Raw genomic sequence first — 13111 nt, forward strand, 5'->3', positions numbered from 1 at the left:
GTCCCTGTACTGTGTGCAATTAAGTATTTTCTAGCTTGTAATAATAACAATGGTAATATTTAGAATGGAAGGGTGAGAGGAGATGGAAAGCAAGAAGTTAAAGAAAAAGTAAAAGCAAATACACAGACTGGAAGGAGAAAACAGAACAAGGTATCAGACAAGAAGGTTTCAAAAGTATAAACAGGAAGTGTTAGTGTACTAATCTACAGTAAGCTGAACAGACATTAGAGAGACAGAGGACTGAAAATCAAAAATAAAAAAAAAAGATAAGAATAAAAATTAAAAATAAGTAAATGAAAGAAATATCTATATATAAAAATTAATTAAAATAAAATGAAAAATAGAAAATTAAAAAAAAAAAAACAAAAAACCACAAAACCTCCAAGTTCAAATGCAATGAAGTTTCAGTCTTAATAATTTGGGTGTCTGTCTCAGTCTCCAATCCTGGAGATGGTGCCTCAGATGTTTTTCTGTAGTTGTCTCATCAAAGGGGATGCATAAAGTAGAACAAAACTACACACTCACACACACACACACACACACACACACACACACACACAAACCCCACCAAATGTCCCAAGTTCAAATGCAATACAGTTTCAGTAAGTTTATCATCATGCAGGTGTAATTCGGTTGTTCTCTCATCAAAGGTAGGGAGAAAAAGAGAAAAAAACACGTCTGGAGACAGTTCTGAGAATGGTATCTGCGGCTGTGGCTTGCCTGCCCCGCTGCTGTCAGCCTGCTGTAGCTGCGGCGTTATTTATGCAAATCTCAGGGGTGAGCTTCACACTCACCTGGCCCCGCAGGCTTTGTTTGCTCAGAGTTCTCCTGTGTGGGAGCCTCTGCTACAAGCTTTTCCCTTTCCAAGCACTGGGAAAGGTGACACTGCACCCACGTTCTCAGGCCTGCGTGTTTATTTACAGTTCATGTGGGAGGTGGGTCTTCCCCCCTCTCCTGTGGAGTTTTCCTCCCACCACCACTTTCTCAGGCTTTCCTGCTCCTGATTACTGGGCAGTGCTGCTGCTCCTGCCAGCCGCCATGTTTGTTTACAGTTCATGTGGGAAGTGGGTCTTCCCTCCTCTCTTGTGGAGTTTTCCTCCTTCCACCACTCTCACAAGCTTTCCTGCTCCTGGTTGCTGGGCACGCGCCCTGCTCCAACCAGAGCCTCCCAGCCAGCCCGGCTTGTTTATTTACAGTCCCGGGAAGGATTCCCTTCCCCCAATTGTCGGCACTCAGTGCGCCCCACCCTCTTTCCCACATGTCTTTATTGTTTTTATTGCTTATTACTCAGTTTCTCTTTTTTCCCCGGGTGGAGGTCAGTCTGTCCAGGGGGCTATGCTGCTCTGGCAGGGCAGCTATTATAGTAATCTATAATCACAAACTAAAGAATGTGCTTTAATCAGTGGTACTCTGTTGGCTGTTTTTGAACCTGAAATTGAGCCATGTGTAGTCTGTGTTTAAATAATATGAAAATGACCATTATGTGTTTAAATTACATTTTAAAAGGGGCAGACTGATGCCTAAGAAGCACAGTGGGAGACTTTTCTGGTAATTTAAGTCTAGATGAACACATGTCTGAATTAGGAAATAAATATTTTATCTGCCATCAGAGATTAACTTTTGACAAAGACCCAAGCAAAACATAGCAAGCTCTCAGAGACCATTTGAATCCTTAGAAATATGTAACTTAAGTACTTCCTTTTTCATTCTATTTTCTAGTGAAGTATAAAAGTTATGCATAAGTTTTACATTCTTTAACATATAAACATATCTTATTATGAATAAAGTTTTATAAGATCTAACTCCACAGGAGTGTCTATTGCTATCATCCATTTCTTGTCTCTGGGTAGAGAAGGCTCCATCTGAATGCCCTCATAATAGGCTTGGCCCTTCTACATATGGGCAGCTGAGCAATAAAATGATAGGAAGCAGCTCCTTGGTTTGGGTGTTCTGTGGCTTACACAAAATTCCTAAGCAAACTTTGCTGAATCATATTGGAGACCTGGAGTTAAACAAAACAATAAACAAAAATTTCATCTTCAGAAATAAAATGATTACACATCCAATATTCTGTCTTCAGTCCCTGACTGTATGTCTACCCTGCTACCTAACTAAGCACCATGTTGTACTTCCAAGTTATAAAGAAAAGGTTTAAGATAATTGAATATTTATGATATATAACTTAGGAAAATTGGAGATTATCTTAAAAGTTTGGGAAATTAATTACTGGAATTGAAACATTAAATATGCCTTTATTTCTTCATGATCACCATGATTGAGTTGTCTGCTATTGAATGCAGAATCCCATAGTGGGTGTGCAAAAATCATACACTGATTTTTGACAGCTTTATAAAAGCATAATTTACACATCATCGAATTCATTCATTTTAAATGTAAATTCAATCATATTTTAACATATTTACTGGGTTGTGCAGCAAGCACCATAATCCATATTTAGAACATTTCCATCATCATGTTCCCACCATCAGTCCCAGGCAACCACTGATCTGCTTTATGTCTCTTTTCTGGATATTTCATATAAACAGAAGCATATGTGTTTTTTCATCTGAATCCTTTCACTCAGCAAGTTTCTGCAGTTTATCCATGTTGTAACATGTATTGGTGCTTGATTCCCTTCCCTTCCCTTCCCTTTCCTTGGCTTCCCCTCCTTCCCCTCCCCTTCCCTCCCCTCCCCTCCCTTCCATGGTGCAGAGTTTGCACTATGTGGACATGACCAAAGTTTTCCACTTGTGTGCTCTGCATCCACAGTCCAAGCCACCCTTGAAGCTGAACTTGAATCACGCCTGGGATAGCCTAGGAGCACTGTGCCAGAATGCCACAATCAGAGAACTGAGGCTGTTCTGAGCACAAACCTTGTTTGCCATAGGCATAAGGGGCCTTGAAAGAGTCCTCGGAAGAGTTCTGTCACTCCCCACTACCTGACCACCCTGGCCTGTCATATGAGTAGTCTCAAAAATTTCTGACATGCCTTCAGGGCCAATTCTGGATGAATAGCATCTGCTTTCTGTTATCATATTAATCTCTCACCCTTGTTTTCTCCTGACAACATTTTTATTTGTCGAAATCGGACCAGACTTAGGCTTTTCTAAATCTTTGTATCCTGCTACCATTTTGATGAATTTTCCATTTTTTAATCAATTTCTCTCTTCTGTCATTTAGCCTAAAGACAGGAGGTGCCATGAAACACCCAGAACACTTTTACGTCGAGATTTCTTCTGCCAAGTACTTGAGTGCAACACTCTTAAATCCTGCCTTTCACAAAGCACCAAGACAGTGAAATAATTCAGCCATTATGACACTCTGCACTAAGGATGGCCTTTCCTCTGGTTTCCAGTAAAATATTTCTCATTTCTGTCTAAGAACTCATCAGAATGGCCTTTAAGTCCCTAGTTCTACGAACATTCTATCCATAATTTCCTCTGTAATCTTCAAGAAAATACATCTGATGCTTTTCTGTCTTCTGAACCCTCACAAAATTGTCCCTAGCACTCCATTCAGAACAATTTAGACTTTTTCTGTCTATACGCAGTTCCAAAGCTACTTCATGTTTTTAGCTATTAGAACAAAACTCTACTTCTCAATGAATTTATATAGGCTTACTGCTACACAAAAATTCCTGAGACTGAATAATTTATGAGAAAGAGAAATTTCTTTCTAATAGTTGCAGAGGCTGACAGGTTGATTGAGATTCAGCAGGACTGATGTCTAGGGTGGGCCTTCTCTCTGCATCCAAGATGGTATCTTCTTGCAGTATCTTCACATGGCAGAAGGCAATGGGGCTAAAAAAACCTTGCTTTTTCTCTCCAGCCCTTTTATAAAATAGTTAAGTCCACTGACAAGGGCTTCACACTCATCATTAATCTCCTACTAGAAACTCCATGTTTTAATACTGCTCCATTGAGGATTTGGGTTTCAACATGAATTTTGGAGGTTATATCATTATTCAATTTATAGCAATTGTATACTGACTTTTATGTTGCAAATGTCGTATGTATCTCCAACATGCATAATGTATTTATTATTCATAGTCTTATTCTCCTTTGGTGTCTTTTTAAACATCAAATTTCTAATTCCACTTTAGTAATTATAATTTGGGGACACCTTATAATAGTTGCTAGACTGCTCTCTTTCTTTACACAATTAATTGCTTGGTATTTGTTGTCCCACTTAAGGACTCATTTTGAGAGTCACTTGGTGCTTTTTGCTACAGGATGCTTGAGGTTGAAGAACTTGTAATGAACAGAAATGTATTGGCCTATAATTCTGGAGACTGGGAATTCTGGAGACTTCACTATCAAAGTACTGGCATCTGGTGGGGTCCTTGTAGTTGCATCTTAACATGTTGGAAAGTGTCACATATGGGAGGACAAAGAGACATTGCATAAGAGAAGGGATAAATGACTTTGATAGAAACAGATCCACTTCCCCAATATCACCAATCCAGTCATGAAGGTGGAGCCCTCAAGACTCAATACATGTTCAAGGTTAAACCTGTCAGTATGGTTACAATGTCAAGTAAATTCTAACATAAGTTTTGGCAGAAAGGAAATACAAAATATGGCATTTGACTGTTGTTAAGTCAAGGCTCTCTCTCTCTCTCTCTGTGCATTTATGTCTCTCTCTCTGTATATATATTTATATATGTATCTTCTACATATATGTATTATATATATAAACATTAAAATATCTCTCTAAATTAATTTTAAAAAAGCTTTTGGTCTCTTTTTGGAATTAGGTTTAGTAACTTCTGGTCTCTATTTTTTAAAAATGCATTTAATGTTGTTACTCATGAAATTCAGTCTATTCACTGCTTGAATGACTATAATGCATGCAATTATACTTTATGATAGGCTAACATTTTTGTCTATTAATCAAAATAAGAGTATATCTGGTTACTATAAAAAAAAACTTCAAATTTATACTTTGGTGGGAAAAACATATTGTAAACCTACTATAAAATGGCTTTATGAAATGTACTTTGGCTTTCTAAGAACAGTGATGAGAAATAAAGTCTCCAGTTTATAAGCTTTCATTTTCATGTATATTTGCTTCTTTAGCATTTGTGGAATCCAACATCTGGAACGAATAGGAAAGAAGCTGAATCTCTTTGACTCCCTTTATTTCTGCATTGTGACATTTTCTACTGTGGGCTTTGGGGATGTCACTCCTGAAACATGGTCCTCCAAGCTTTTTGTTGTCGCTATGATCTGTGTGGCCCTTGTGGTTTTACCAATACAGGTAAACATAACCTCGTTAAATTTTACAGAAATGTGAAAGTCTTATAAAACTGAATATTTCACATTTAATAAGAAAGAGAGAATGTTTTATTTATCTAACAGTAATATATTAATGTTTGCCATTAGTCCATTTAATCAATTATTTAAATTATTTAAGAAATGCTTTTTTACATTATACTAGAAATACTGAGTTTTTTTTTACTCCTATCACAATTGATAGCTCATATAACATTTCAGTTATTCCAGATGTTTTCTTTTAAATATACACTAATCATATTAATATGATTAATATGATAATTATAATTTTTGTATACAATTTTTAATTATAGGAAAATAAAGTAAAGAAATAAATTTGGGAAGGGTTGATTTCCCTTAGTTCTTGAAAATAAACCTGTAAGCCTTAAACTGAAATGGATTGAAAATTGTTTATGGACAGAAAATTGTCATCTGAAACAAAAATCTGTACAAAGAGTCTAAATATTATATAGTGTTTGGGGCAGTGAATAGGGAGTTTACAAAGGGACCCAGATGTAAAATGTGATTAAAGATATGAATCAGTCTCCAAACATGAGCAAGTTAGAAACAGGATAGGGTAAATGGAAATTAAACTTCATGCCCATGATACAACTTTGGCCACAGTGTATTTGAGGACACATTGTCTTGCCGTTCCTCTCTTGTACACTCCTCTTCCATCGAGTTTCAGCCACTGCACACCTAGAATGTGGCACTGAGTACTCAGGTAGGACTTCCTCCTACTGCATGGCGTGTGGGCAAAACTGGGGAAAAGCATGTGGAGAAGTGCGAATTCCACTTTTCCCTTTCGCTCACTGCACGACATCACATACCCAATTGCACATGAAGCAGAGGGAGAAACCTATCAGTGGCCCAATATGATGTAATAATAAAATCATGTTAATGTGTTTCTTTGGAGGCCTGAAGCCCCTGGGAGACATTTGTAACCTCTGGGGAAATCCATTCTTGAAGGGAATACTGATAATTTTTATCTCAATAAACTCCATCTAAGAGATTGAGTGTAATGAACAGTAGATGTACAGCACTTATTTTTCACTTACCTCTTTGTTTTTTAAATTCACATGTGAAAATACATCCCAGTTTGAACAGTTGGCTTATTTGTGGATGGAAAGACAAAAGTCAGGTGGGAACTACAGTCGGCACAGAGCTCAGACAGAAAAGCACGTTGTTCTGTGTGTCAGCTCACTGAAGATTGACTTATTGATGGACTTTTTAAATGAGTTCTATGCTCATCCAAGACTACAGGTACATCTAAATTATGTTATGCACAATACTGGATCATATCTCCTAACATATTGTCAGAGTCAATTAAATGGTGGTACAGTCTGCATTCTAGAGGATTTTTATTTATATGGCCAAATTTAGAAAGACTAAATGAAGAATTATAAATATAACCAGGAACAAAGAGAAAGAAAACACTGGAAAAATAAACAGTATTTTAAATTTCTTTCTGTACCTAAACAAAAAGAAGGAATTTTGTTAATGCAGGAAAGAAAGATTTTCTTTGAGTTAAATTGTCCCTTTTTCACTCTTGGGTAAAGCATAAATGAAATTTTTTATGAAACAGTAAATTTTAACATAAAATACAATACAAGAAGAAACCTTTTCAAGATCATTTGCTTCCTTTACTTTTTTGGGATTATATAAAGTATTGCTCATGGAAATGTGAAAATCTGGAAGTTCTTCTTTTTTGTTGGTTTCCTGGGGGTAATGTGTGTACTGTGTGTAGTAGCAGTAACTGACCAAGAGTTGAACAAGAATTGGATGAATTAAAAAGCATGAATTCAGAAAAGTCTCTTCATTTGTCAGTACAGATAAAATCCTTGGATACTTCTTCCAATTTTCAGGATAGTGGGACAATGTAGACTTTGTTTCTCTCCTTTCCTGCTAAATGCACTGAGTGCAGCTCAAAGAACTAAGAGTTACTGGTCTTATATCTCCTCAACAAATTTTTGTCAAAATTTTGATAATACCAGAGATGAAAATAGTGCTGAGTATATCTAATTTTTCTTCCCTTAAAAATAAAAGCATAGATTCATAAATATTTTGAGACCCTTTTAAATAATGTACTTTATATTAAAAATTAATCAATAAGTGATAGGTAAATTGTGTAATATATTCTTTCACTTTCATGTAAATCCACCTGTAGTGCTGGAGAAATTTCTTATTCATATTTGCATTTAAAATTTTTCCCATAATTTGTAGTTTGCTCTTTACAAATCATTAAAAAAATTTATTGGGGGGATATTCTATGATAATTAGCTTTAGTAGGAATGTAGACAATTCCTGAAATTCTGAAAATTCCCACTAGAATTACTTTAGGTGAATAAAATCATGTTTACCAGAGAATTTTAATTCCAATGGATTAATTTGTTTAAAACCATTTATAAAATATAAAGAAAAAGAAAAAAACTACATTCAGAATGCTTTTTTGTTCCAAATGCTGTGCTTTCATAGTTTCACATTATTAATATCCACACCACACTGTAGAAACCTAAACATCTCTGGGCAATGACAACCTCTTTTATTGAATGACCCAAAATGGCAACCATCACCCATGGGGGCACTGAAGGACTGCATGCTATTTTAGAATACTTTTGTGTACCACCAAAGGACTATACATTTTGAAATACTTTTTTCTCAAACTCCTTTATTTGCTTTGTCATTGTTCTTAATAAATTTTATCCATTCAAGTTTTCATCAACAACTATTCAAAGATACCCATTCAAATAATGTTACCAAATGATATGTCACTATCACAGTTTTTGTTCTAAAAGTGACAGCTTGAAGTTTAAATTAATTCTTAAACACTTCTCTCTGGCATTCATTGTGAATCTTAGGAGCATACTATTGTTATAACTAAACATATAATAAGCTGGAGAGTGTACACAGTATAATAACCATTTATCCTCCCTTTATGGAACTAATGAGATTGAAATAGGCAAGGATGGATGATTTTTGTATGGTCATTTAGTATGTTCCTAAATTTTCAATGTGATTTGTTTTTTTTTTTTTGGTGATACTAGGGTGATACTGAACTCAAGGCTTCATACTTGCTAAGCAGGTGCTGTACCTCTTGATCCATACCGCCAGCCGTTTTTGCTCTGGCTATTTTTGAGATAGGGTCTTACTTTTGCCCAAGCAAACCTAGACTGTGATGCTGCTATTTATGCTTCCTGCTGTTGCTGATGTGACACGTGCATGCCATCACACTCAGCTTTTTCCCATTGAGATGGGGTCTTGCAAACTATGTTGTCTCATCTACTGGAATCATGATTCTTCTGATCTCAACTTTCCACATAGCTTGGGATAATAGGCATGAGTCACCATGCCTGTCTGTTGATTGAGATAGGGTGTTACTACTTTTTTCCCTGACTGAAACCAGGATCCTCCTAATTTCAACTTCCCAAGTAGTTAGGATTATAGGCCAGGCAGTTCATGTCGATTTTATTATAAGTCATATTTTGTTAAATATTTCACTTACCTATGTAAGATACTGTTTCTGCACCATTGACTATTTTGTTTTAAATAGGATTATTATGTGGTGATTTTATGCCCTACTGAAATGGATGTGCAAGTTCGAAGGGTACTACAGATTCCAATGTGGTCCCAAAGAGTTATCTACCTTCAAGGGTCAGCCCTTAAAGATCAGGATCTCTTAAGAGCAAAGTAGGTATCTTCATCTCTTTTCCATCTTGCAGATTACAGTTTGGAGTGTTTTGTTGCATTTTTCTCTCCTCCAAGTTTTAGCAATTGACAATGCTTCAGGATATGCTTAGCTATGTTGTGAAAGTTAGCCTTTGCCTTGCTAGGGTCAAATTAAAATATTAAAACCATAATGTCAGTATATTATGTCATCTTTACTCAAGTTAGGGCAAAGATGTTAAGCTGAGTATGTCCACATGAAGCAATGAGAACTGTGGCATGAGGACATGATCTCTGCTGGTGAGATGGGCAGAGGTTTTCACAGTCACTGTCACAGTGGTCTCCAAATCCCTGTGTACTGCTTTTATTTGACAGATAAAAATCTTGGATTAAACACTGTGTGAGACAGCAAAGCAATGATTCAGGGTTTAAATTTTAAAGACTTTGCAGTATGTTCTAGGCTAAAAGCATTTAAGTTGCCTGGGGTCAGAGACAGAAGAGTGTGTAGGGCTGGAGGAATCGGGAAGGTGACAGGTCTGACTGAGCTCTGCGTGTCATACACGTGCCAATCATAGGGCTCGAAGGTGGCATAGCATGAGTTATTGTCACAGGGCATAGGGGTTGCCATAGGAATATGGCTGGGATACAGAATTACTAGAGAATTAGGGATACCACCAAACAACTTCCTTAGTTTCTGAGGCCAGAAGAAATCCTTAGCAGATGTGGCTTTGCTAGATATTTCTGCTGCTTTTAAAACCTTAATTGTCTTCATGTTTATTCCTATGTTGCCCTATGTGCTCTTTTAGACATAAAACTCTCACTGACTTTTATACTGTATCTTTTTAATGTTTTTTTTCCTAAATGGCACAAGTGTGGGGGGTATGCATGTACTTTCATGTAATGTGTGTAAGGAGTGAGGGAGAAGAAGAAAGAAAAGCAAAATGGCCCTTTTTATTGCATTATCACACAAGTGATGACTAGACACCCAGTTTCAGGAAATCTCACCTTACTTTTGCTTTATTGAAAATAGCATCAATTTTGACTAAGGGTTTTTCAATTATTTAATTTTTGAAACAATAAAAGTCACTGGAGATTACCAAGATACAGTGAATGGTATATAATTAGAAAATTGTTTGAGAGTATCTTCCTATTTTTTGGTGGAGTAAATGATTTATATATGTTGTCACTGTATGATAGAGAGTTCTGGGACTCATCAGATGTTTCCAGCAGTTCAGGTAAATCCTGGCTTCAGGTGTTTTCTGTTTGCTATCTATGTCATTATTTGGGTGTTCCAGAGTTCTAGTTGCTTCTGCATTAAGACAATCTTTACCTTTATATTCATTTGTGTGGATAAACAGACTGCTTTATTTATTGTATAGTTAAGTTCTTCAACAATCAGTGTAGGTAAGGTGCATTGTAGGTTCTATATGAATTTGTGTGAAAACTGGGAGTTTTTCTCAATCTAAGAAGCTAAATAGAGCTATTAGTATCTAAGCTAGACACACTTGAACTAATGTAACCAATTTATTATTAATAATATTAAAATGAGTTCTCAGCAAAAGCAATCACATTTACAGGAAACATTCCTTCACAGGAATTAAAAAGAAAAATGAAAGGAAGGGGATGAAGATGAGAGAGAGGGAGCCATTTGGTAATACTCTAAAACTTGGGTTAAGAAAGAATTTAGGGTGACAGTATCCATTTTTATGTTCATTTCTGATCCTAATTTCATATAAAAGATTTGGGATTTAATGTTAACTAATACATTCTTCAACACAATTCTCCATGCAAGGAACAAGGAGTAGGATCTCCAAACAAGTTCCAAAGGTCAGTTGCATGAGTTTTGAATTGCTTTGTTGAAAATGTTTACAGAATGTTATCCAATACTCATATTTTCTTAGTAATCATGGCACAACATTTTTCAGATCTGTTTGGTTTGGATTAATTTCATGGACTTTCTTCTTCATTAAAAATATTCTTTGAAAAGGTCTATTTTATCATAGTGTACCACAAAGATAAATCATTCCTCATTTTGAAAACAAGCATTGCTGTGTTTTTTAAAACATTATGTATCAAGCATTAAAATAAATTTCTTTATTACTAAATTTAAGAAATAGTGAACCTTAGTATGAGGGGAAGGGGTTTGGAACAAGGTGAAGAATCATGTTCAGGAAGTAGAACTATACAGTAGAGTTTGATTTACAAATACTAAGCAACTCTGTTTCCTCTCGCTTAGTTTAACGGAGTCATTGAAGTTGAAATCTAACAAATCATAATGTAAAGGCCAATAACACCTGATAAAAGGGAATTTATTTTTACTTCTATCATGAAGTATTAAGCTATACAGACAACCCAACAAACCTTTTTATAGTCAAATATAGTCATGGTACATTAGAAATTCAACTTTTGTTTAAGTTTAAGGACACACATAGTTTAGTACTTATGCCATGTGGACCATGCATTGAGTTCTGTTTTTCAGACAACATGCAGGTACTTCAGTGTGTGACAATTTTGTTTTTTCTGTCTGTATAGGATGGATGATGCTGAGGCCTGTTTTATTCTGAGCAGCCGCTGTGAGGTGGATAGAACGTCATCTGTAAGTTTCCAAAGTCTTTTTTAGTAAGTTGTGCTTTCCACATTAGAAGGTTTTTCTTCACTTGATTTTTTAAAAATCTGCCAATGATAAATATTGTTGAACTTAAATTTTTACTGAAGGAGAGCCACTATTTCTTAGCTATCTTTGTCATCCTTTAAGTAGAGTATGTTGTGTCAGCTAGTGCTCTTTAAGAAAATTCTATTAATCCTCTACTTTTCTGTTGATCAAATGAATATACAACTAGGCCATTTTCTTGTTAAACATGTCCTACAAAATGTAATTTTGTTAAAGTGGCTGCACCTTTTCTCAACTCTGAAACAAGCAGATGGTTCAGGCAGCCTGCATTAGAGTCAACCGAAGAGTTTCTAAAATATATGTATTTGTGAAAATTCTATTCATGGCACCTGGAATGAGAATTGAGAATCTGTATGTTTTTTAAAAAATTCCCCATGTGATCAGTTTGGTCACTTTTGTCTTACAGGGTTTCTATGATGTACTTTTCAGGTCCAGAGTTCTATATATTTTAAACACATTATTAAGTTATGCCTCAAATTTTCTGAAAAATATGTTTCGATTGAATCATTTAAAAAAAGTACTGTATTATTTTGTATAAGTACTTTTATCTACCATGCTTCTAGGCTGACAAATCCATCTCTAGTTTTATCTGTGTTGCACACACAAATGAGAAATCTAGATGGCACCTATGTTCACTACAGAAAAGGCAGAATGTGTAGTAGGCCTTAAGGACACATTTTGAGTATATCTAGAACATCAACATAGGCACATTCTGTTATATCAATTTAGGACTGTAAATCTTGCATATTTAAGGCCTGGTGTTGTCTTCACTCTAACTTCCTAACTTCTTACTCATTTCTATAAATTTTAAACCAGTGTTCTCATCCTTCATTTGAAGATGGCTACTATGGATTGAATTGTGCCTCCTCAAAGGTCACATGTTGAAGTCTTAACTCCTAAGACCTCAGAATGTGAACTTATTTGAAACTACAGTCTTGACAGAGTTAATTGGGTTATAATGAGGCCATAATTGTGATTCCTACTTCAAAATGACTGGTGTCTCATAAAAAGGAAAATTCCAAGACAGATGTGTATATAGGAAGAATTCCAAGTGAACATGAAAGCAGCTAGCTATGAGCCAAAGAAAGAGGCCTGGAACAGATTCTTCCCTCACAGCATCAGAAGAAACCAGCTCTGCCAATGTCTTGATGTCAGACTTAGAGCATCCAGAACTGTGAGACAATAAATTGCTGTGTTTAAGCCACCAATTTCAATAAGACAGCTCCAGGAAGTTAGTACTTGGGCAAGACCAAACAAATAGTTGGAAAAGTTTTATGATAATTTATTTAAGTATTCAAATATATATATTTGTATATTTAAAAATACATATATAAATGTAAAAATATATATATGTATAATAAAGGTCACCACTCCCCTCCTTTTCCACATTTACTATTTTAATTAAGACAAGATTCTCCTCAGCTCGTGTAAGCCTAAGCTCAATAGTTTCTTAATGGGTTTGGCACAGTTAGTACTCCAAACATTTACTGAAGAAATGAATTTG

The 13111-nt window shown here is 35.6% G+C and overlaps 1 protein-coding gene across 8 annotated transcripts in view; it reads left to right on the plus strand.

Annotated features, from left to right (window-relative positions):
* Kcnt2 (potassium sodium-activated channel subfamily T member 2) overlaps positions 1-13111 on the plus strand; it is a 363205-nt gene that overhangs the window by 156108 nt on the left and 193986 nt on the right. For all 8 annotated transcript variants that reach the window (XM_074048756.1, XM_074048753.1, XM_074048759.1 and 5 more), the window contains 4 exons: positions 5079-5259; positions 6372-6536; positions 8824-8960; positions 11469-11532. In XM_074048756.1, coding sequence (XP_073904857.1) covers positions 5079-5259; positions 6372-6536; positions 8824-8960; positions 11469-11532 — 547 coding nt within the window. The remainder of the gene's footprint in view (positions 1-5078; positions 5260-6371; positions 6537-8823; positions 8961-11468; positions 11533-13111) is intronic.

Source organism: Castor canadensis, chromosome 11 (genome assembly GCF_047511655.1).
Source record: "Castor canadensis chromosome 11, mCasCan1.hap1v2, whole genome shotgun sequence".
NCBI lineage: Eukaryota > Metazoa > Chordata > Mammalia > Rodentia > Castoridae > Castor > Castor canadensis.